The sequence below is a fragment of the Rana temporaria genome, chromosome 6 (assembly GCF_905171775.1).
Source record: "Rana temporaria chromosome 6, aRanTem1.1, whole genome shotgun sequence".
In the NCBI taxonomy this organism is placed as follows: domain Eukaryota; kingdom Metazoa; phylum Chordata; class Amphibia; order Anura; family Ranidae; genus Rana; species Rana temporaria.
Window position 1 is genome coordinate 102,482,569 of NC_053494.1, and position 24,361 is coordinate 102,506,929.

The 24,361-nt window shown below is 41.6% G+C and overlaps 1 protein-coding gene across 1 annotated transcript in view; it reads left to right on the forward strand.

Moving 5' to 3' along the window:
* Nucleotides 1–19,542, forward strand: part of SLC39A10 (solute carrier family 39 member 10) — a 100,522-nt gene extending 80,980 nt beyond the window's left edge. The window contains exons 7-11 of the mRNA XM_040357083.1: nucleotides 2,929–3,052; nucleotides 6,125–6,475; nucleotides 7,101–7,181; nucleotides 11,402–11,592; nucleotides 18,831–19,542. Of these exons, the coding sequence (XP_040213017.1) occupies nucleotides 2,929–3,052; nucleotides 6,125–6,475; nucleotides 7,101–7,181; nucleotides 11,402–11,592; nucleotides 18,831–18,989 (906 nt within the window). The 3' untranslated portion in view covers nucleotides 18,990–19,542. The remainder of the gene's footprint in view (nucleotides 1–2,928; nucleotides 3,053–6,124; nucleotides 6,476–7,100; nucleotides 7,182–11,401; nucleotides 11,593–18,830) is intronic.
* The last annotated feature ends 4,819 nt before the right edge of the window (nucleotides 19,543–24,361 follow it).

Consider the following 24,361-nt stretch of genomic DNA (forward strand, 5'->3'; position numbering starts at 1 on the left):
GCTCAATCATACTTGCCTATCCAATGGGCCTCATTTACTATACAGATAGGAGCCATCTTTTACTGCAGGTCCTTCACCTTGTGGCAGATCCCTTTTTATAGTTGGGACCACCAGACCTGTTTTAGAATTTTTTTTTTTTTTTTTTTTTTTTAAGTCATTCTCTTATTTCACTCTGTCCTTAGAAGTACACTGTCTCTAATGCTGTTTTTTTTTTCTTGGGTCCCAGTCTCCCCCTCCCCCCCAAACACGTTGTTACTTGCTGCTTCACAACGCAGACTTCACCTCAATGCTTACAAATATAACCAGTAGTTCTATTCCTCAAAATTATTAAACGGACATGTCCTATTTACCTGCTCCTGTGCAAAACCTGATCCCCCTTCTCGGGTCATAACCCCCCCTCTGCCAAGTGCCCACCATAGCAAGCCACCTGCTATTGGGGAACTCGTAAGGCCTTTTATAACCACTTCAACCAGTTCAGCTCTTTGGATGTACTACGTATAGTAGTTAACTTTCAATCGCAAGCTGATGGCTGCAGCCTTTAACAATCGGCTTGTGTGGGTTTGGATAATCTGGCTCCTGGCTTGAAAGCAAAAGCTGGGACAGGAAAGCAAAAAGCTGGCAAAAGTGGTGCCAACAAGGAACAGCTGGAAAAACCTTTTGCAACTAATTAGGTTAACTAAGACAACAGGTTAGTAACATGATTGGGTATAAAAAGGGCATCCTTAAAAATGTAGGGTCTCAGAAGTAAAGGTGGGCAGAGGTTCACCAATCTGTGAAAAGCTGCATGTAAAAATTGTCAAACCATTTCAGAAGGATGTTCCTCAATGTAAAAATTGTAGACTTTTTAAATATATCTACAGTACATAATCTCAAAAGTTTTAGAGAATCTGGAGAAATCTTTGTGCAAGTACAAGGCATAAATACAATATCAGGTGCAGTGCTATTAGGTGTAAATAATAAGGTTCATCAATGATGAGCTGTTGAGGACGATCGAAACAGTCCACTACTAAATAATTCATAATAAGAATCGATAGGATAGCCAGCACTCAATAATACTAACTCTTACCATCAGTTTAAAGGGTACATGCAATGAATGTGTTGGGTAATGACACCATCGATCCTCCTGCATCAATCAATCCACTCCACAGAAGCTATGCTGATCCACTTCACATTAGGGAAAAGGACTAGGAAACTGCTTCCATTCAATCAAGGTTTTCAACGGTTAGGCCTCATGCCCATGGACGTTTAAAAAAAAAAAAAAAAATGTCTGTAAAGCCAGTACAGACGCCAGGAAAAAAGCGGTGTTAACTTTTATCCACTTTTTACATTGAATTCAATGCACGTTTAACTACGCTGGCTTTCAGAGAGAGCAGAGAAGTCAGAAGAGACCCCAGAGCTGCCTAATCGTCCCGGGTTCCCCCCCCCCCCCCCCCGGGTTCCCCCTCAAGACTGTCGGCACACAAGTCTGATACTCTTGATTCGACTTATGGTGCGACTTCTATTCATTATTTTTTTCCTTTCTTCTTTGTTTCTATTAATAAAAAAATAAAAAAACACCGGACAAGGCTTAACACAGCATTAAGCCTCGTTAAATCGCGTTTTTAAAACCTTTTGCCGGCGTCTGACGTTTTTGCGGCTTTAGCTGGAGCCTCAGTATGCACTGGTCCTGTGTGTGTTGTGTTGTTTTTTTTGTTTTTTTTTCTTTGCAGCTTTAAAAACGGCTATGCCATTTACAGCTCAAAAACGCCATGGTGGGCATGAGGCCATATGCTAACATGGAGAGGTGTTTTTAAGCTGCAAAAAAAGCTCATAAAAGCGGCTGTAAAAATGTCCGTGGGCATGAGGCCTTAAGCTCCAGTATCCACATTCATGCAAAAGAAAGGAATGCTCATTGCGCAGGCATCCAAATAACCAATTTATTAAATAAAAAAGGTGATACACTCACATGGTAAGTTTCTAGCAGGCATGTGGAAAATACCAGTGTTTCCAACCAACAAGATGGCTGCTGTGGCTGTCTATGTTCTATGTCACACGTCTTTGCTCCACCCAACGTTTCATCATAAGATGATGACGCATTCTTACGATGAAACGCTGGGTGGAGCAAAGACTCTTGGATTCTTAGCTAGATTCTTATTCGGAATTATCATGGACTTTGTTTCGATCATCCTCATTGATGAACTTTATTATTTACACCTAATAGAAAAACGGGTGTAGTGCTATTTCTTGTCATTGTGCCCAGCTATATTGTGTCAGCTGCTTATACTGTTTCCTGTTTTTTTTTTTTTTTTTTTAAGCGCAACAAATCTATGTTTTATAAATGCAATATCAGGTGTGTGTGTGTGTGTGTGTGTGTGTGTGTGTGTGTGTGTGTGTGTGTGTGTGTGTGTGTGTGTGTGTGTGTGTGTGTGTGTGTGTGTGTGTGTGTGTGTGTGTGTGTGTGTGTGTGTGTGTATATGTGGGTTACCGGGGTTATGGCTATATCAGCCATAATCGGGAATTTTTTTTTTTTTTTTTTTTTTCCCCAGTCAGCAGCTGACTTTCTCATGACAGTGGATTGTTTTCTGAAACAGTGGGAGAGGACGTCCCCAAAAATGTGTGAAGACAAAATACATTTTTAACGGTTCTCCAAATTTTAAAGGATAAATAAAGTAAATGCTAGTTTATAGGTTTGGGTGTTATTGCTTAATTTGACTACTCTAAGTAAGAGACTAAGCATACTCTACACCCCACAACCAATATTGTTAAACGGTAAGGGTTAAATGAAAAATGTATTTGTATAGTGACTGCATTTGATTTTGTGTGAAGGCGTTGGCCCAAGGTGATCATGTAACTATAGTGCAATTTGTGATCTTTTTAGAATTTGGCTAGTAAATGATAAGTCTTGTATTCTTAATCAAATAGTCATTTCATTGGCTTTCTCTTATTTAGGGAATTAAAGGTAGGTTAAGACGGAAACCTAAAGTTGATGAGTCTACAGTTGGGAGAAAGTTGTCCGATCACAAATTAAATCGGAGGTCAGATGCCGAATGGCTACAACTCAAGCCCTTAGCAGGTAAAGGTTATGAAAGTCCCGCTTGACTAACACTTTTTTTTTTTTAGTTGGTCTCCTATTCAAATTTTTCGACTCCCTGACTCCGACTCCTCTGTATTAATATGCGAATGTATTTTATACATTCCTTGAGGGAAAGAAACGCAACCTACCACAGGACTACTGGCTGGGAAGCCAACAGTCTACTGTATTGCACAGTTTAAGCAAAAGACAAACACAATGAAAACAACGTTTTATGTAGTTGGGCTGCTGCTTTCTCTTTTGTGTGCTTATCTGCTCCTGAAGATAGGGCAGTGGGAGGATCCAGGAAGGGGCATTTATTCTAAAACATGATTTTCCTAGGAGAATCCCATATTCATGTTTAAAGTTTAAGCTAACAATCGGAGTTTACAAGTTTTTATAGCCTTAGCTAAATGACAGCAGTTTTTCCAATGGTTTACACTGCTTCAGTCTTGAACTATTGGCCCTCCATTCCCTTCACTTATACAAGTGTCTCACTCTCTAGTCCTGCAAAAAACATATTTATTTAATCCCTTATCAGTGAGAGGCTAGGTTACACATGGACGCTGCGTTCCCTGTAAAAGCAGAACACAACACTATGGAAAGTATAAGTATTGCAGCTCCTAATTGTGCGTTGCGTGCCATATAGTGAAGCACATGAAAAGCATGCTTCTTCACGGTCACTTAACGTGTTCGTTTTGCGGTTACGTGAGGCACTGCAGGCATTGGTCTTTATTCTTACAGTAGAGAAGTCATTAATTATAACTTTTTGTGAACTGGGACATTTAAACTTGTTTTTTTCTTTTTAAATTCCAATCTAAATTTAGTAGGAGTCGGTGCATTGTTTGCCGACTCCGACTCCAGGTACCCAAAATATCCTCTGACTCCTCGACTCCGACTCCACAGCCCTGTGCAGTACAGGCTATTTTCTATGATGAGGAACCTGGACACATGTGTTTTAGCAAGTTGTAATGCATGCAGTAAAGATCAACCGTGTTAATGTGTCCTTAAAGCGGAGTTCTACCCAAAAGTGGAACTTCCGCTTAATCCACTCCCTGCCCCCTTGCATGCCGCATCTAACTTTTTTTTGGGGGGGTGGGGGGGGGCTTCAGTAGGAGTGGGACTTCCTGTCCCACTTCCGCCCAGGGACCGCTTAGGCGATACGTCATATCGCATTTTGGCGGCCCCTTGCTGTAGGCGATCGCCTGGGACACGTGACAGGTCCCAGGTGATCGCCTGTCCACTCAGGGAGCGTTGCGCAGTGAGTGCCCGGCCGTGAAGCCGAAAGCCACCACGGCCGGGTGCCCACAGTTGCAATGGAGGCGCGGCGGATAAGGTGGGAGAGACGAGCGAAGCTCCGGGCGGCATTTTTGCTGGACTGTGGAACAGATAAGTGTCTGTTTATTAAAAGCCAACAGCTACACTTTTTGTAGCTGCTGACTTTTAACAAAGGCTGGAACTCCCCTTTTAAGCTTTTGTAATGGCCATAATTTCCAAACCTCAGTAATACAAATCTCAAAGGCTTCCCAAGAGTTTTCCAAATTAAAAGCGTTCTGCAAGGTGGAGTGGGAAAAAAAAATTTCTAAAATTATTTCTTGGTGCTAGTAAATTGTCATTTTGTTTGTTCTTGGAGTCCAAATTGTGCTAATAGAAACAAAGTAACTGTTGGCAACTAATCACATATTGTGTTGAAGTGAGACCAGTACAAAATTAATTCTGATTGGTTGCTGTGATTACTGCAACTTGTCCATAACTCATGCAAAACCACACATACAATAAATCTAAAATCTATTCTGGGATTGCTTCAGTAATGGGAAAGACTTGGAAATTTATATATCTGAAGAGCAGCAGAGATAATAGGCTAGTAAGTATTAAGGGCTGTGCTATAAAATTCTCACATGATGGTGTAGTCCCATCATTGCTGCATAAAATCTATCCGGAAAGGACAAATGTGTTGGCATTGTGGAAAGGCAGAGGGCAATATCCTTTAAATTTTTTGGTCATGTCGCAAACTGAAGGAATTCTGGACTAAAGTACGAGCCATCATAGGACAGTTGATGGATCAGGACCTGGGTCTTGAACCTGCCAGATACATTCTCCGCCCCTCTAATTTGTCTAGGCGTAAATGCAGAAATTCAATGACCGTTCATCTCCTGAATGGAGCGAAGTCATGTGTCTCAGCCCTCTGGAAGCAGGAATTTCCTCCCTCAAGCCCCATACACACCATCAGATTATCTGCAGATTTTTGTCTTCAGATTTACCAAAACCATGTAGTACAAGGGCCTGCCTGATTGCATACAAATTGAATCTCTGAAGGTTTGACCTCATATTATATGGTTTTGGTAAATCTGAAGACAAAAATCTGCAGATAATCTGATGGTGTGTATGGGGCTTCAGTCTCGCTGTGGCTTAAAACAAATAGCTGACATTTATGCAATGGAAAAAGGCATTGTAATTTATGCATGGCAGAGAGAAGTTCATTAAAAAATTTACACAATGATCCCTCTTTGTCTGCCCTAGAGAATGACTGTGCACTTGTGGAGGGGGAATAGAGATTTATCTAAAAACAACAAATTTTTTACTTTTTGGATAAATAGCTAGGATGCTAGAGGTCAAAGTTTATATCATCATTAAACTTATAAAAATGAAACATTTTGACTTGAAAGGATTTATATATCTATTTATAATGGAATTGATTTGCATTTTAAGGAGAGAAAAAAAAAAAAAATTCTAACTTTTTTTTAAATGCGTTTTTCTGGATATTTTTCTTCTGTCTCGCTGTTAAAATAAACCTACCATTAACATTATACACTGATCGTTTCTTTGTCAGTGGGCAAATGTACAAAATCAGCAGGGGATCAAATACTTCTTTCCTCTCACTGTACCTTTTTGCAACTACCCATAGCCTGGAATGTACCTGGTATGCTTTTGGCAGTATCGTGCATACAAGACAAAGGATTATGCAATGCTGTCCCAGTAATAAAAACCTAGTATCTATCAACATCTTTGATACTTGTTTGCCCTAGGTAAATTCTGCTCGTTTTTTTTATTTCTGCTTTGCTGCTTTTAATATAGGAACTGAGGATCGAGCTGCTACTGAAGCCCAGAGATTAAATGAAACCGAGATGACATATGTTGATGGTCTTCAGTCACCTGTAAAGGTTTTTGTTGCAGTTGATGAAGTAACGGCACACAATAATAAAGATGGAACCTATGATGATGATCACAGTGTGGATGATGGACAATATGAAAGTAATCACACAGAGGAAGTAGTATCAAAGAAACACAATCATAGCAAACACTCCCATCATTCCCATGGTCATTGTCATTCTGGAAAAGATATGAAAGACACTGGCATTTCCAGTATAGCTTGGATGGTTATAATGGGCGATGGCATGCACAATTTCAGTGATGGCTTGGCAATAGGTAAGTTCAGACTTGAGTTTTAAGCGCTACATCTCTTCATGAAATGAATATCTAGATCTCTTGCATGCATCTGCCTTTGCTAATCTGCAATATACAGATATTTGTACAGTGGAACCTCAGATTGCGAGTAACGCGGTTAACGAGCTTTTCGCAATATGAGCACTGTATTTTTAAAAATCATAACTCGGTTTGCGACTGTCTTGCAAAACGAGCATGATTCAGGCCAAAGAGGTATGCAGTACTGCGTTTGGCCTGAGGTGGGGGAGGGGGGGCACTGGAGCCGAAAGGCGCCGATCGGAAAGGCCTGAGGACAGCTCGGCTGACCTCTGGAACGGAGTCTTTCCAAGGTTAGAAGACGTGTCCTCGTGCCTTTGGCCATTTCCGAGGCTCTCCGGCGCCCCTCCACCTCTGACCGCATGCCATTGCGGAACTAATTATTTTAGTTTCCATTGACTTTAATGGGGAAACTAGCAATGATATGCGAGTACTGTACTTTGGATTCTCCTGGAACGGATTATGCTTGTAATCCAAGGTTCCACCTTATGTTTATGGTTATAAGACATGTATAAGTAATGATATTGAGTAAACCGTCACTGTTTTTCCTGATCGTTTGTCTTGTTTCCAGGTGCAGCTTTCAGTGCAGGGCTTACCGGGGGAATTAGCACATCCGTAGCTGTGTTCTGCCATGAGCTGCCACATGAATTGGGTAGGATTTGTGTGTGTTGTGTCAAGAAATGCCCATTAGATGTTTTAATTTTCTATATTACTGTTTTTATCATTTAGTTTAATAGCCAACTATGATGGTTTTTGGGTCAGTTCAATTTTGTTATAATGTGTTAAAAAAAAATAAAAAATGCAATCTTTAACTTGGGATAGGGAATTGTTTTGCATGTTTCGAGTCTTTAGGGGTAGTAGTACAGTGTATGTATTTTTCACAGTATTTTAACATGGCACAAAATTCAGAATTACCCCATGTTTCCCATGAAATGCAACCAGTAATTTTGTCTCAGATGCACAATTACAATGGCTAAATCAATCAAAATGTGAACTGAAAATGTTGCGCTGAGTTACCAATCTTCCATAAGAACCAAGAAAACCTGTGTAAGTGCAATATGATGCATAGGTCTAAACTTCAGTTCAGTATCCCAAAAAAGTTTACTTGTGTGTAAGTCGGCCTAATCAACAAGTTGTGACTATTGCACTGATGCCACCGCTATTTACATATCAATGCAGGTTATTTACATGTAAACATATTATTTAATGTATTTTAATATTTGCATTTGTATGTTAAAGCGGAGTTCCGGCCACAATTTTACTTTTTAAATATAAATACCCCTGTAATACACAAGCTTAATGTATTCTAGTAAAAGTTAGTGTGTAAACTAAGGTCCGTTTTTGTTAGGTTGTTACAGCATTTAGACACTTTATAAAACAGAAATTGACTGGGGCCATCTTAAGTGTGGGTATCATGAAGCCAGACTGTATGATTTCCTGGATTTCAGCCTTGCAAATCTCGCACATGCTCAGTGCTGCACAAGCAGTTTCAGATCAGGTTTCAGCACCTGTGCTGTCCAAGTCACATGATTCTTTGAGACTGGGGAATGCACAGACTCCTGGAAAGTTACACCCACTAAATTCCCAGGAGTCTGTGCGGTGAAGGTTAGGAAGCATTAAGCACCTAGGTGCAGGAAGTGGGAAGATTAACTATTCTGCCTAGCAACAACACTTTGAAGGCATCTAAAAAAACAAAAACAAAAAATTTGTAACGGACTAATGACATTTTTTTTTAAAACTACTGATATAATGTTATATTTATGGGTGGAACTCCACTTTAAGGAGTGTTGTACACACATTTATCACTTATCAGCGCCCTCTTTTTCCATAATAAATATAAACAAATGAAAATCAATAAATGAAGAATAAAAATATAAAAAATGAAAAACAAATGCAAATAAAGATAAATGTAAAAAATTAAAATTGACTACCAGTTAAACAATTCGGATCTAATTCTATGTTTAAACCGAAAGGACTTATAGTACCCAACCTATGTATCCACTGGGTCTCATTCCGTGAAATGGCTTGTTTGAATTTGGAACCTCGCCAAAGTGAGACCCATGGGATCACTAATGTGAAATAATTCAAAATGGTTGGATAAACTATGATTGATGTTTAAAGCCCTTTCTTATTCTATTTACGTACTCTTAAACTGATGCCCAATTTCCTAGTGGTCCTCCCCACATATTGTAGGCCACAAGGACAGGATAGAAGGTAGGTCACATGAGTGGTCCCACACGTGATGAATTTTTTAATCTCATAGGATTTATCCTGAGAATGCAAACTCAAATTAGTGGTCTTTCTAACCCTATATTTGAAGGTTTGACAAATGACACATTTGCCGCAGCTACAAAAAACTGTTTTGTTCAAAAACTTAAGATTTGTGTGCTAATCCCTACCCAAGAGTAGGGGTTTTGCAAGATCCCCGTCTTTGAGTAACAAAGGCCAATAGTCTTCAATTTTTTTTTTTTTTTTTCAAACCGTTTATTTTGCCTGGTAAAACCCGTTACCTTTACCTTAGTGCAGTCCTCCTTCACTTACCTCATCCTTCGATTTTGCTTTTAAATGTACTTATTTCTTCTGAGAAATCCTCACTTCCTGTTCTTCTGTCTGTAAACTCCACACTGTAATGCAAGGCTTTCTCCCTGGTGTGGAGTGTCGTGCTCGCCCCCTCCCTTGAGAGGGCGAGCAGGAGAGTCGGGACGCTCTCTACGTTGCGGATAGAGAAAAGAGCTGTGTGTTAGTGGGCACCCTGACTCTCCTGCTCGCCTCTTCCCCCCTCAAGGGTGGGGGTGAGCACGATACACTCACACAAGGGAGAAAGCCTTGCATTACTGTGTGGAGTTGGACAGAAGAACAGGAAGTGAGGGTTTCTCAGAAGAAATGAGGACATTTAAAAGCAAAATCGAAGGATGAGGTAAGTAAAGGAGGACTGCACTAAGGTAAAGGAAGATATTTAGGGGGAAAAAAATTACCTTTTAAGTATAAGTGACAACAAAGTAACTAAACGGCGCTGGCAAGACTGGAGTCACAACACACTCCATATACAGACATAAAGTGCTAAGTGTCTTCAAAAATAGTAATTCAATGGTAATTGGTAGGGTTGTCCCGATACCACTTTTTTAGGACCGAGTACAAGTACCGATACTTTTTTTCATGTAGTCGCCGATACCGAATACCGATACTTTTTTTAAATGTCATGTGACAGTTTTCAAACCACAATACAGACTAAGGATATTTTCTTTAGAATTATGAAGAACTCTAACTCAAGACATTATAAAAGAATAAAAATGAGTAAAAATGAATAAAAATGTTTTATTTGCTTGTCACGCAGTAGTAAAAAACTCAAAGAATTTTCATAGAACATGTTGATAAATACAAAAAAAGTATTCTATTTAGGTATCGGGAGCATTTGCGCGAGTACGAGTACTCCCGCAAATACTCGGTATCGGTCCCGATACCGATACTAGTATCGGTATCTGGACAACCCTAGTAATTGGGGTTCGGGATGTACAGGAGAGATTTTCAAACCTCACATTCCCCTCTTGTGGCCCCACTCTGACGGTAATGGACCCTTAGCTTTACAGTCCAGGGGTCAAACGTGCTGTGATCATTACAATCTGATGTATGGATCTTTTCGTTCTTAACGAGGCATCCAGGACTCTTATTATCATGTGGAAGGAGATCGAACATGGCAAAAAAAAAATGTATAGTGGAGTACTGCCGGTACTACATCTAAAGCGCAGTAGTGTAAACGCCACTCAGACTGACATGCCGCACCACCGATCGCTGTTTGTTCTTCCCTAGGCACATAACTCCTTAAATGGAAATCTCTCCATATATTGATCATCCGCTCTCCAAACAAGGCATTGGATTCAGACCACAAGCAAAAAAAAAAAAAAAAAAAATTAAAAACAATCTTTGAAACTCGCATTGAGTCTGCTGTGTCCATGGTGTTCTCTGCAAAACTCTGCAGAGAACAATTTGTTTATGGGACTGGCCTAACCTCCCATCACTGTTGGATAACTGAGCTCCTAGCATTTTCCTTTATTGAAATAAACAATGCTTTGCTTGCTTTAAAGTCCTGAAGCAAGGAAGAGTAAACTGTAAGGTACACCACTGTTTTATAAATGTAGTGTTTATAGAGAAACTGTGCCAGTCGAATGAAATAAACTGGAAAAATGAAAAGCATTGACCTAAAAAAAGGTCCAAAAAGTCCATACTTGTGCAATAATACATGAAATGGCACTCTGCACACCAGATTAACTCAGTCACAGATTAACTGTGACCGAGCGACAGCTGCATGCTCAGCAGCGTAAATAAACATTGGCGCCTTTCGCCCGGGTTCAGGACGCGTAGGGGTTTGTGGTTTAAAAATTTTTTTTTAGATTGCGCAAAAAAAATTCATTTGCGTACAGTGTTGCATGACCAGGCAATTGCCAGTTAAATTAGCACAGTGCTAAATAGCAAAAAATGCTATGGTCATGAAGGGTGGTTAAAGTGTTGCTGTGAATCCCACACCAGATGGGTTCCTGCCACCAACACAGCAGAAGGCTTACTGGAGGAATATGATTCCGATTACAGAGATGTCCTACAAAGCCCTATATTACAGTGGTCAGTATCTACTGAACTCCCCTTCACGGAATTGGATCGAGGAGGAATATCGCTTGAAGCCCTTTGTCTTCATTCTTGTTTTTTTTTTTATTTGATATGGTATGAGCTCACATTTATGTAGCTCAGCACAATAGTTTTATAAATGTGCTGAAAGATTGTCTTTTAAAAAGCAGCAATATACAGATTTATTTGCCTCAAGTCTTTCTTGTTAAGGCTTTTCATGCCAAACCTAACTAATTTTTGTGGTCTTTCCTACAGGAGATTTTGCGGTGTTACTGAAGGCTGGTATGACTGTAAAGCAAGCAATTGTATACAATGTTCTCTCTGCAATGATGGCTTATATAGGCATGCTTATAGGCACAGCAGTTGGACAGTATGCCAATAATATCACGTTGTGGATTTTTGCTGTTACAGCTGGCATGTTTCTCTATGTGGCACTCGTTGACATGGTAAGGGACAATAAAGACTTTAAATGTTCAATAAATCTGTTTATATATGCGGACTATTGTGGAAAAAAAAATGTTTTCGTGCATTTACGCATACCTGACCTGCCCATCAACTGCATAACGCCACATTACTAGAATCTACATATGTGTTTGTTTCTCTTCCATTTGGGAAGTCTTCAAATAGGCCCTGACGCCTCTCCAGGTAGAGCTGCTATTGTCACGCTGTTTTCCTCTCCCAGCTCCCCTGGTCTGTCTTTCGTACATAGAGGACAACCATCGTACACTGTAACCGCTAGGGAGGCCAGAAGAGCAGTAATGGGGTGGCCACAGGACAACCATAGCAGCTTTTAATAGTTTTTTTTACATTGCAGTGTGACTCTGGTTTTCATCGTCCCAGACCTCTCTAAGCATTTACTATCACATATGCCTGACTGCATTTAGGTCTTTTTTTAACTTGTAAAATTTAAAATCCCTTTAGTTATACATCAAAGAACTGAAGACTAATGTGACGCAGTGGTCCTTATTAAAGAAATAAGGTATTACAAGGCAACCCACCTCATGAGACAGTATTACAAGTTTTTGAATACAAATGTCTAAATAGTGGAGGACAAAATGATGGTAAAAATCTTTAACAATTAAAGCTAATTTTCTGTTATACATAGCTATTGGCCCAGCTTGGACCAATGTAAGTATGCATATATTCTACCTGAAGAGTCCTGTGGAAGCTTGAAACCACTGTAGAAGGCACCTCTACTAGTGATTTCCACTAGCCTCCAGGTCCTGTCCTTGGTGGCTGCCCTGCTGCTTAACCCCTTCCCGCTGACCACACACACACAAATGGCCTCACGGAAATTGGCTTTTTTTCCCGTGGGGGAAGCATATATGCGTATCTGCCTTTTGTGTTGGGATTGCACCACACCCTGCGCTCCCAGAACAGAGACGTGCTCTCACCGAGACCCCCAAGTCTCATGCGAAGGATCGGCACCCAGGACTTTCCGTTCTGGGTCACCTGATCACTGTGATGGCCTCTTATTGGCTATCGCAGTGATCAGTCACTGTGAGCCCGCCCTCTTTTCTCTTGAAGAGAAAAATATGTTGTATCTTCCACTTCTTGCAGGAGAGGTAAATGTGAACAAACCAAAGTGTGTAAAAAGAACAAATAAAAAAGGATCAAGGTTTGCCAGGGTTAGTGTTGGGGGTCAAAGATCATGGTCAGCAAATTTTGGATAGAATAAGAAAAAAAAGTCTGTTTTAGGCAGGATAATAAAGTAAATTGTGGACCATTGTTCCTGAGCTGACTATGGGTACAAACAATAATTGCCATACATATATGTGGTATCGCTGCAATCATTGGGAGCAGGAGAATTATTTTATTTGGGGGGGGGGGTTTCTTTGGTAGTAACCTATGATAATAGCAAGAAATATTCTTTTTTTTTTTTTGCCAGTTTTCTTTGATAAAATGAAAAAATAAATAAATACATAGATATCATTACCATTTACCACCAAAAGCCCAATTTTGTCCTAAAAAAACACTGTATAATCCATCTGGATACCCAAAGTAGTTGTGGGTGATATGATCTAACACGTGTCAAAATTACGCTTGGGCATTTACATTTTGTTTTAGCCTTAGGCAGAAAAGGGTTAAAAGATAAGTTCACATTTTTGTTAAAAATGCCAATAATTTTTTATTTTTTTTGCTACCGGGCTCCTGGGCTACACTGCAGCAGCGGCCTGGATTCCTGCCACATGCCCCCCAGCTCCCCTGCGGGTGCTTGGACTTGGGTCGGGCTGACCAAAATTGAAGCCGCAGCCTGTTGAAGAGAGATGCTCACTCCTTTCTGCGAACCAGAGCCCTCCTGTGGTGGGCGGTGCTGAGATGAGCACGGCTCGCTCTCCCTACCCACCTCCGACTTCTTCCCAGTTTGACAGGTGGGTTTGAGGTTGCCGGCTTGATCGGTTGCCAGTTCCTTACCCCCGTTGTGGAACGGGGAGTGCCACCTGTATGTGCAGCCTATCGGTGAAGGAGAAAAATAACTTGCTTGCAAAATCTTGGCACAAACAAAATTTTTTTTTTGCACGATGCCATGGGCATGCAGTTCTGGGTGCTGGACAGCTGATTTAAAAATACTGGCTCCTAACTTTCAGCTGGCTCCTAAATTCTAAGCAAATTTGTCAAGCCCTGTCCACAGCCTGGCTTCTGGGCTGGATGGTCAGGCACTAGATTCCACGGTTGCTTTCCAGACTCAATTCTGGTAAAAGTTTGCCACTAATGCTTTTGAGGTCTAGAGCCGCTGACCGTGCATTATGTCTCTGAAGATTCACTTTGGGGGGGGGTAAGCTGTTTAGGCCAACCAGCAAGTACTGCCTCCATTGCATTAGTTGCCAGTCTCCTTTTCATATTTTCCGTATCTTGACTGTTTTCCGCTGGAGGAATTAGCGATGTGTGCCTGATCTGAGGTCATTGGCTGGGTGAAGTGTTGCCCCTTTCTTTCCATAGAGCATTGAGAAAGTATCTCCCCACTGCTTGCATAGACCCACATGAAACTTCCATCTTTTGGACCCTGCCCACAAGGGCCGCAAGTACATCCTCGTGCCTTCTCACACTCACAATCTCACAATATTAGATTTACCTGAATCTCTCTGGTCTTTGACTCTAGGAGCTTGACATCACTGGTTTTGCTCCCAAAAGACTGTTTTGGTTCTTGATGTAGTGCACACTAAACCTGAACAATCAGACTATTGCATCTACTCAGGATTTCCTTGAGATGAAACGGCTGTGGTAATTACTAAGGCAGTGAAACTGATCAAATCGCCCATGCAAAATAATGGAAAGCCTGAAAACATGACCTGTTTGGGTGCCTTGAGGACTGGAGTTGAGAAAAGCTTCCCTACTCTTTATCTCATTTTAGCTGTCACTTTCCTGTCCCAAACCATAGCTAACTCTTGAGAGATCTTGCTATTGCTGCTGTTCCCTTGTTAATGGAGTGAATGAAGGAAGCCTTAAAGCGGGGGTTCACCCAAAAAAAAAAATTTAACATTACATTCAGCCGAGTTGTCAGAATGACTGACATTGGGCTAATTTTTTTTTTTTTTTTTTTTTTTAATTTCATTGCCGTACATACCGTCGCTTCCGGGTATGTAATCTGCGGGACTGGGCGTTCCTAATTGATTGACATCCTTCTGACTGGCGCATACAGCGCGTCACGAGTTGCTGAAAGATGCCGAACGTCGGTGCGCAGGCGCTGTATAGAGCCGACTCGCAGTCCGGCTTCTTTTGGCAACTCGTGACGCGCTGTATGCGCCGGTCGGAAGGATGTCAATCGGGAACGCCCAGTCCCGCAGATTACATACCCGGAAGCGGCGGTGAAAATACGGTATGTACGGCAATGAAATAAAAAAAAAAAAACAGCTTAATGTCATTCTGACAACTCGGCTGAATGTAATGTTAAAAAAATGTTTTGGGGTGAACCCCGCTTTAACAGTCTGCTGGGGACTTCCTGGCTTCTCTCACATTGGACTCCTGTCACTACACATACGTAGAGCACTTTGGTTAAAGTGCTGGACTGCGTAACCTGTGTCCAAAAAGGGACTGCTTTGCATGGTTTTTGAGGGACAACCTCCCCGGCTCTCTTCTTGATACTGTTATCGGTTACACAGCAAAGACTGCAAAGTTGTCTTCTCTGTATCTTTGAAGAACTTGCGTTTTTGTTTCTCTTCTTCCACATCCAAATTGAGACCCTTCTGCCCTTCTCCAGACTTGGCTCCCAGTCCAGCCACAAGGTTGGAGGAGAAGACTCGTCTATCTCTAATTTCAGATTCCCAATCCAAGAGTTGCATGAGTCTATTGGTAGCCTTGTTCAAGGAAGTCTTCCTTTCCTTGTGCGACAATTTGTCACTGTGTTCTGTGAATGGGAAAACTACAAGGTCAGCTTGTACTTTTCAATGAGCTACCACAACGCTTTTGCGCGCTGTAGTAGTTCATGCTTCCTGTCAGTGTAACTGCCGAGCGTGTCAGAGGTACAGCCAGACAGATGCAGTCTGCAGGACTCTGGCATTGCTCCCACAATCTGCTGATCTTTGTGCAATGCTTTACAGGTCCATTACAAAAAAGCATTATTTTTTTTACATGCCAAAAAAAGTGTTTTCTCTTCCGTTCATGGACGGACACAGCAGCACTGACCTTGGGGTTATATATCCTTCCTTTCAGGAGAGACTAGGCAGAAAAAACAGTGCTTCAAGTGTTAAAACACTTCTCTCAGTACAGCACCTCCCAGGGGGCGGCCCCCCGGGGTACATCCCACTCTCTTGCATCATGCAGCCTCAGTTTTTTTTCTGCCTAGCATTAGAAGACATGGCCCTTCTGGAGCCCATGTGCTCTGGAGATTTTGTTTGTGATTTTTTTTTTTGCTTTTATTTGAATTTTTCCTGCATTTTTGGATTCTGGGATCTGCAATCAACTGCCGCAGGGTTGATTGCAGATATTCTGTCGCAGGGTCCGATCTTTCACCCTGCTTTACAGTCGCTGGCTTTAACGGCGTGGCTGTTAAGAGCCAGGTGCTGAAGGATCGAGGCCTTTCGGGCTTGGTGGTCTCTACCATGTTACGAGCACGGAAGTCTACTTCACAAAAGATTTACCATCGTACGTGGAAGGCCTACATCGCTATGTGTGAAGAGATGAAATGGAACCCCCGTACATACGTGATGTCCCGGATTCTGCTGTTCTTACAGCGTGCAGTGGATCAGGCTCTCGCTTTAAGTATGGTTAAGAGTCAGATTTCGGCTCTAGCTGTCTACTTTCAGCGACCCTTGGCGGCGCACTCCCTGGTGCGGATGTTTGTGCAGGGGGTTCGGCATGTGGCCCCTCCTGTGCGCCCTCCACTGCCTCCATGGGACTTGAATTTAGTCCTTTCGGTGCTTCAAGAAGCTCCGTTTGAGGACATTCGGAAGATTCCTTTGTTGACTCTGTGCCAGAAGGTGGTTTTTCTGGTGGCAATTACCTCGGTCAGACGAGTATCTGAACTGGCGGCCTTGTCCTGCAAGGCTCCTTACTTGGTCATCCATAAGGATAAGGTGGTGCCGCAGCCGTCATTCCTTCCAAAGGTTGTTTCGGCTTTTCTCATTAATGAGGACATTGTTTTACCATCCTTATGTCCTTGGCTGAAAAACCCGAAGGAGGCTACTTTACATTCCTTGGACGTGGTTCGGGCCCTACAGGTGTACTTGTCTGCTACGGCTCCGTTTCGGAAGTCGGACTCGCTGTTCATGTCGGTGACTGGTCCTAATAAGGGTCTGGCGGTCTCGTCGGCCACCATTTCTTGGTGGATCAGACAGGTCGTGCTCCAGGCCTATGTCCTAAAGGGGCGGGCGCCTCCCTTTCAGGTTACGGCGCATTCGACCAGGGCGATTGGTGCCTCTTGGGCTTTCCGACATCAAGCGTCTGTTTTACAGTTGTGTAAGGCAGCGACCTGGTCGTCAATCCACACCTTCTCAAAGTTTTATAAGGTGGATGTGAGTTCATCTTCGGATCCCTCATTTGGCCGCAAGGTTTTACAGGCGGCAGTTTAAGGTTGAAGTTCCTCCGTTGAACTCTGGTTTGCTGTGTTTTTCCCCACCCCTTGAAATTTTTTGACACTGCTTGGGGATGTCCCTAAGGTCAATGCTGCTGTGCCCGTCCATGAACGGAAGAGAAAATAGGATTTTTGTACTCACCGTAAAATCCATTTCTCGGAGTTCATGGACGGACACCGCACCCACCCCTCCTTTGTTTGTACTGCTTGTTTACGAACTGAGGCTGCATGATGCAAGAGAGTGGGATGTACCCGGGGGACCCGCCCCCTAGGAGGTGCTGTACTGAGAGAAGTGTTATAACACTTTAAGTGCTGTTTTTTTCTGCCTAGTCTCTCCTGAAAGGAAGGATATATAACCTAAGGTCAATGCTGCTGTGTCCGTCCATGAACTCAAAGAAATGGATTTTACGGTGAGTACAAAAATCCTATGTTTTGTTTTTGTTTTGGGGTTGGAGTTTTTTTTTTTTCAAACATCATACTTGCCTAGGTGGATGTAGCATCAGTCCAATACTGCATCTGTCCCCCAGCACCTCGACACAGCCGAGCGATCGAACACCGATGATCGCTCGGTTCTGACAGCTCCATGAGCAGGGAGCTGTAGACAGTCAGCAGCTCTCTGCTCTGCCCCCTCCTTGCTCACTGGCGTGCTGGGCTGTGAAGGGCCGGTTCAGGCTCTCGGTGGCTTGCTTAGCCAGGTGTTGGTCCAGGGATCTGGCAGGTCCCTGCGAACCCTGGACCGATTTCTGTGATGTCAGCAGAGAGCCAACTTCAGCCCGCTCTCTGCTGAAAACAGCTCACAGGAGTGGAAAATGAATTGCACTCCTGTGAAATCAGTGAGCTTTGGCTATACTTTGTTCTACCACCTCCTCTAATGCAACTTCTTTCAGGCTGTTCTTGCGTGTAGGCAGTTTCTAGTTCTGTATTCTTGGGCCTGTTGGCATTTGTTTGCTGTGTTGCCCACCCCTTGGTTAGGCTGCTTTTGCACATCCTGACGGTGAAGGGCTTCCTGTGTCCCTCAGAGGACTAAAACAAAAGTAGAATTTTTGTACTAGCCGTGAGATCCTTTTTTTGGTGTCCCTTCGAATGACAGGGTCTCTCTCACCCACTTTGCACATTATGATCATGTTCTCGATACTGCTCTGCTACAAACAAAGGTATGCTGGTAGTAGTTCTCTTGGCCTGGTGTGTTTTTTTTTTTTTTTTCTTGTCTCCAAATGGACTCTATGTGCAATTTTATGGTTACGGTCAGTATAGAAGTCCTGGGAACAAGTGTAAAAAAAAATCAAATCGGTTAGCTGGTGACTTGATACTCATTCAAAACATGCCTGTTAGTATACATGATTACCACAATGCATAAGAGATGCATTTTAAGCTGGAAAAGTACACTTCAAATCTGTAAACTGTTACCTTTTTTTTTTACTTTTAACTATTGTTGGTTTGAATATTTTGGCAGAGAAAATCTTGCGAGTTGGATTCTGAGCATTTGACATTTATGCCAAAAAGCAAGAGCTGCCTTTTCAATGAACTGTCAAACCACCTTTCATGGACTCCCTGGCTTACTCCCCTTTGTGTGTCAGTCCGCTCTAGCACTCTGTAGCTGCTTTTGTGTTTTGTTTTGTTTTTTTTTGGTTTTTTTTTAGAAATGAAATCTAACTTTGCTTTTTATATTCACAGCTTCCAGAAATGCTACATGGGGATGGTGAAAATGAAGAACATGGACATTGCCCAGTGGGACAGTTTATCCTGCAGAACCTGGGACTTCTCCTTGGTTTTGCCATAATGCTGGTTATTGCTTTATATGAAGACAAAATAGTGCTAGACATCAACTTTTGACTTTCTCGGTACTCTCCTTGGTCCATTTGTAATATGTGTCTGTCTGCTAGCTTTGTATGTTGAAAAAGTTTACAGCATATGCTTGCAACATTTTGTAGGCAAATTAAATCAAAAGCGGAGTACAAACGACTTTACCCACCAGTACAATTCCACAGAGATCACTGTGATATGTGTTAACTGGCGTTTTTGTGAAACGGTGCACCTCACTGTACGTGCCAATTGTTAATAAATTGTCATAACCACAAAGCAAATTCAAATTCTACATGAACTGGATATATCGCATCATTTTAGTATTCAGGTAGACCATGTAGTTTTTGATTTTCACACAAGTGACTATGTAAACAAGTTGAAGTTGCCATGATATCTATGTATGGGATTAATGTGATGTCATGCATTTTTGTTTAGCTTGTCTGAGACTAGGTGGGACTAACACTTTTTAAGAGTATTAACTGGAATTTGCTGGAAAAAATGTACTTGAGCATACATATGTGACTTTTTTTTTGTTTACTTTAGTTTTTTTGTCAATGAATACTGCGAAGATAAACTACTTTTTCAGATTTGCTTACTTATACTTTTGTTTTTAACATTACCTAAAGACTTTGTTTTATTGTTTAAACGTAGTACAACAATGTTCGTCAGTTTATTCTGTTCCGTTTTAAATGCTGAGACATCAGAACCTAGTCCCATTCAGCTAATGTAATACATTTCTCAGTGTCTACTTCTACAATCTACCTAGCCGCCTTCTGCCTCTTGCACACTACTACCGATTTAAACATCAGCATTTCTGGACGTCATTTCAGAAAATTATGTTGTGTGCATTTGTGCGTATTTGCACTAAAATACTGACCGGCAACGCAGATGTTTCTTTTTACTAATAATACACAACACTTGTTTATGCTCCTGTGTGCACATGCACAATGAATACAGGCTGCATCAATGTTAAAAAAAAAAAAAAAAAAGTGTTTTCAGCCAGCAGTGTGCAAGAGGCTTTAAAGTACTTTTGGTTGAGATGCCACCATTTAGTTTCTTTAACCAGTGTGTTGAGCAAACCTGATTTACCCATCCACTATGCTGAAACTGCCAAATTTCGATCCATGTATGGGGCTGCCTTTAGAGATGAGGAGATAACCAAACCCATTGCTGAATCTGACCCCACACCCATTGCTGAATCTGACCCCACAATCTTTTACACCATGTCTGTGTTCATGGATACATTTTTTTTTTTCTTATGCTGCTGTAATTTTACTTTTATGAACAAACCAGTTGACTGTGATAACTTGGGAGTATGGGAATCTCCCTAAATTTTACATTCCAGTTACTAGAATTAATCACAATTGGCTGCTTAAAGCTTTTAAATAAGAAGGTGAGAATCTCTATTTTTCAAACCATTTTTTTTTTTTTCAACCTTGTTTTAAAGAAAAATTTTACAGCAACAGAGCTTTTATTTGCAGATCTCTACTAGCAAAACATTGGGGCTGAGTTTGAAAAGTGTCAGATCAATACCAGATAAACTGCACAGACAAATTGTTCAGGTGCACAAGCCAAGTCCATATACATTTCAAAGGCTGCAGCATTCTAATTTGTGTTCATTTTTTATTTAGTGAATATTTATAACGAATGTAGGATCTCAATCCACGTTCCATCATCAACCAAGCTTTTGGACAGTTTGTCCTTCCTCCAAGAAACGCTGCCTTGCTTGAGCCAAATGATTTGTGTCTGCAAGGCCCTTTTTCATGCTTTCATTTCTACACCTAAAAACTGCTTGTTACAAAGTATGTGTTGTGTGTTGTTTTTTTTTTAAATTAAATTTGTATTTATTTTTTGCTGCGTGCCATGCATTCAGTCATCGGTTACAATTGTCATATGAATGAATGTATACAATGACATGCATTGCTTTCTGCAATGCAACTCTGCATATGTGGTATCTACTACTACTCGGGTTTGTCCCTTTTCAACATCTGATCAGGCACACAATTACAAGAACAGCTTTTACTTGCAACAATGCCTTTTTTATTTATTTTTTTGCTTTATTAAAATGTTACGGAAACTGCAGCACAGGGCAGATTTGACTACATAAATTCTTTTGCTTCCTTAGCATTTTTTTTCAGATTTTAAATCTAACATAACCGTTCTTGTCTTGCTGATTTCCATTGTTTAGTTTTATGGTTATAGATGCAACTGAAAGTGTGTTCTGCAATCTTCCTTCTGTTTCCTTTCTTCTTTCCTATTTGTGTAGAGAAGTGAAAAAGCAAAGATTGAATGGAAGGGTTCAGTGTGAATTAAAATAGTTCAGTCCTGAGTTCAGTGTGGGTGGGCGATGACTGAGTTATTTACAGCATTTGGGCTGAATTGTGTCTAAGATGGATATAATTGAAGTGGCTCCTAAAACTGTTACCATGGTAAGGGGGATCCAGGTTTGCCTGTAGTTCACAAGAAATGTAAACAGGATTTCAAGCGTAGAAAGTCACTTTATTGCAGCAATTGTGCTTTGGGGGTTTTAAACACAGCCCTTTCATCAGGTTGCTACAGCCTAGCCATTAAAGTATGATATTTTTATATGTACTGTGATGTTGGGTCATTTTTTTTTTTACCTACACAATTTTTGTATTCTAATAGGTTTGGGAGCGTGGGCCATGCTGTGATGTCTTGTGTACCACATATAAGCTATCATCAGATACTTGCCATATTTTATTATATTTTTGTATAGCCTAGATGGAGTGTGTTTTAACCCTTTGAGTGCCAGGACATACTGGACATGTCCTTAAAGTGATGTAAAGGCTTTCTTCTTTAAAAAAAAAAAAAACACCTGTACAGTTGGTTTTGAACAGGGCAGCCTGGATCCTCCTCTTAGTTCCATCCTAGCCCCTCCCTCCTTTGAGTGCCCCTCAGCCAGCAGCTTTCTACAGGGATGCACCCAAGCCGAGTCAGAGCTCTGTGTATTTATTCAGACACAGAGCCCTAGCCCCGCCTGAAAGACACGAATACAGCCATCCCATGCTGTATAAGGCCTGGCCATACACTATCCTTTCCTGCAACCTGTGGTATGTATGGCATGCCTAAGAAGAACTGGTAAGCTGCAACAACGTTTGCTTTTGGGTTTAATACTGCTTGAACATGTCCATTATGATTTATCTTAAAATACAATTTTTACTGTAGCTTGTGTTCATTGGCATACTTTGAGGCCCGGATTCACAAAGCACTTACGCCGACGTATCTCAAGATACGCCGCGTAAGTGTAAATATGTGCCGTCGTATCTATGCGCCGCACTCAGAAACCAAGATACGCCTGAAAATAGACTTCATCCGACCGACGTAACTTTCCTACGCCGGCGTATTGTGGGCGCATATTTACGCTGGACGTAGGTGGCGCTCCCATTGATTTCCTATTCACATATGCTAATGAGGGAGATACGTCGATCCATTAACGTAATTGCGCATAATATACACGGTTTACATAAGTCTTACGCCTGGCGTAAAGTCATTCCCCATATGAGGCGCAACTCATGCAAACTAATGGACCAGGGAACACAGCCGTCGTATTTTACGTTGTTTACGTAGTACGTGAATAGGACTGGGCGTAGGTTACGTTCACGTCGTAGGCAGTGATCCGTCGTATCTTAGGGAGTAGTTCCGACATGATTCTGAGCATGCGCACTGGGATACGTCCACGGGACTGCGCATGTGCCGTTCGTTTTAAGTACTTGTATGGCACTCGGCCCATCATTTGCATGGGGTCACGCCTCATTAGCATGGCTCACGCCCACTTTCATTTACGAAGACTTGCGCTGAGGGAACCCAGCGCAGATTTGGCAGCACTGGCTTTGTGAATCCAGTGCTTGCCTCTCTGCGCTACGTCGGCGTAGCATATATTAGATGCACTACGCCGGCATAAATATGCGCCGATGTATGTGAATCTGGGCCTTTATGTTTATATAAGTTCCCCTCAAAACCAACACTGATTTAGATTAGCTCCTCTAACCCAAAAATAAAATTCTTTATGCCTAATCATTCCTAACCAATTTTTTGTTTGATTTCTTGCTTATAAGAGAAGAAAGTGTACAAAACAAATGACCATCAGCACCACAATGTATTTGATGGGTAGTGGCTACACAGAACCCAATAGTGTGCAAAAATGACATTACAAATGTAGAGAAATAATATTTATTATTAAAAGTTGAGGTAGCTTAAAGTGGATGTAAACCCGATTCATTAAATTTGAGCTGGGCATGTATATCTGCAGTGTTTTGTTATCTCTCTTCAGAGAGCTGTCCCTTGGCTCTCTCCTGATTCATTCCTCTGTTATCGTTCTGATAACTCCTGACAAATTCTTGGACACATCAGATAAAAGCAGCCTGAAATTTCTGGCAGGGTGGGTTGCTATAAATAGATTAGCAGGGAGCTGGTCAGATTACAAAACACCTCCTCCTGAGAGTCTCTGCCTATGATGAGAGAGGGTGTGTGTCTTTCCTACAATCAGCAATTTTAGTTATCTTGGCTGTATGCCCAGACATCACACTCTGTGTTAAATAGGAAGAGAAAATCTAACACAATCTGAACTTTCTAAACCGTAAATAAAGACAGTAGATATACATGTAAAACCTAATGTAGGGAGATTTGGTTCATCCCTGTGTATCATCTGAGGCTGTTCACTTCACTGGGTGTATGGTTGGTTTACATCCACTTTAATCGGTGATTTATAACCACCCAGGCTTAGGTGGCCATACACTGTTCGAATCTTGACCGGTTCAGCAGGAACGGCAAATGTACCAATCTTAAGTTGATCTTGGTTGTACTTGGGTACAACCAGCCTGCCGTATTTTCCTGCAATTGGTGCTAGCGGCTGCTATAACGGCTAGTGCTAATCACGGTTTCCCCCGCCCACCTGCTGCAAGCAGACAATTGCTCAGGAGAAATTTGTCAGCATTGTCTGTGTTAATGGGGGAATCTTGTGGCTTTCTTTGCACAGGTTGCAGGAAAGCTGTACAGTGTATGGCCTACCTAACGCACATGCACTTTGCTCTTACCCTCTTCAGCCATATCACTGTGAGTACATAGGATATTAAATACTGCTGGACCTATGTTAAAGATATTGCGTAGATTGTAAGGTGGAAAAGTCAGGCATCTAAGAAGCTGAGCTGTCAAACCAGGGCTGCTCTATTTTTGGTGCATTTTTTCAGACAACACCAACCAGTGTTTCCCTAAATATAAATTAATCAGGTGACAGACATATTGGGGGGTTATTGACTAAAGGCAAATCCACTTTGCACTACAAGTGCACTTGGAAGTGCAGTCGCTGTAGATCCGAGGGGGACATGCAAGGAAAATTAAAAAAAAACATAATTTTAGCTTGCACATGATTGGATGATAAAATC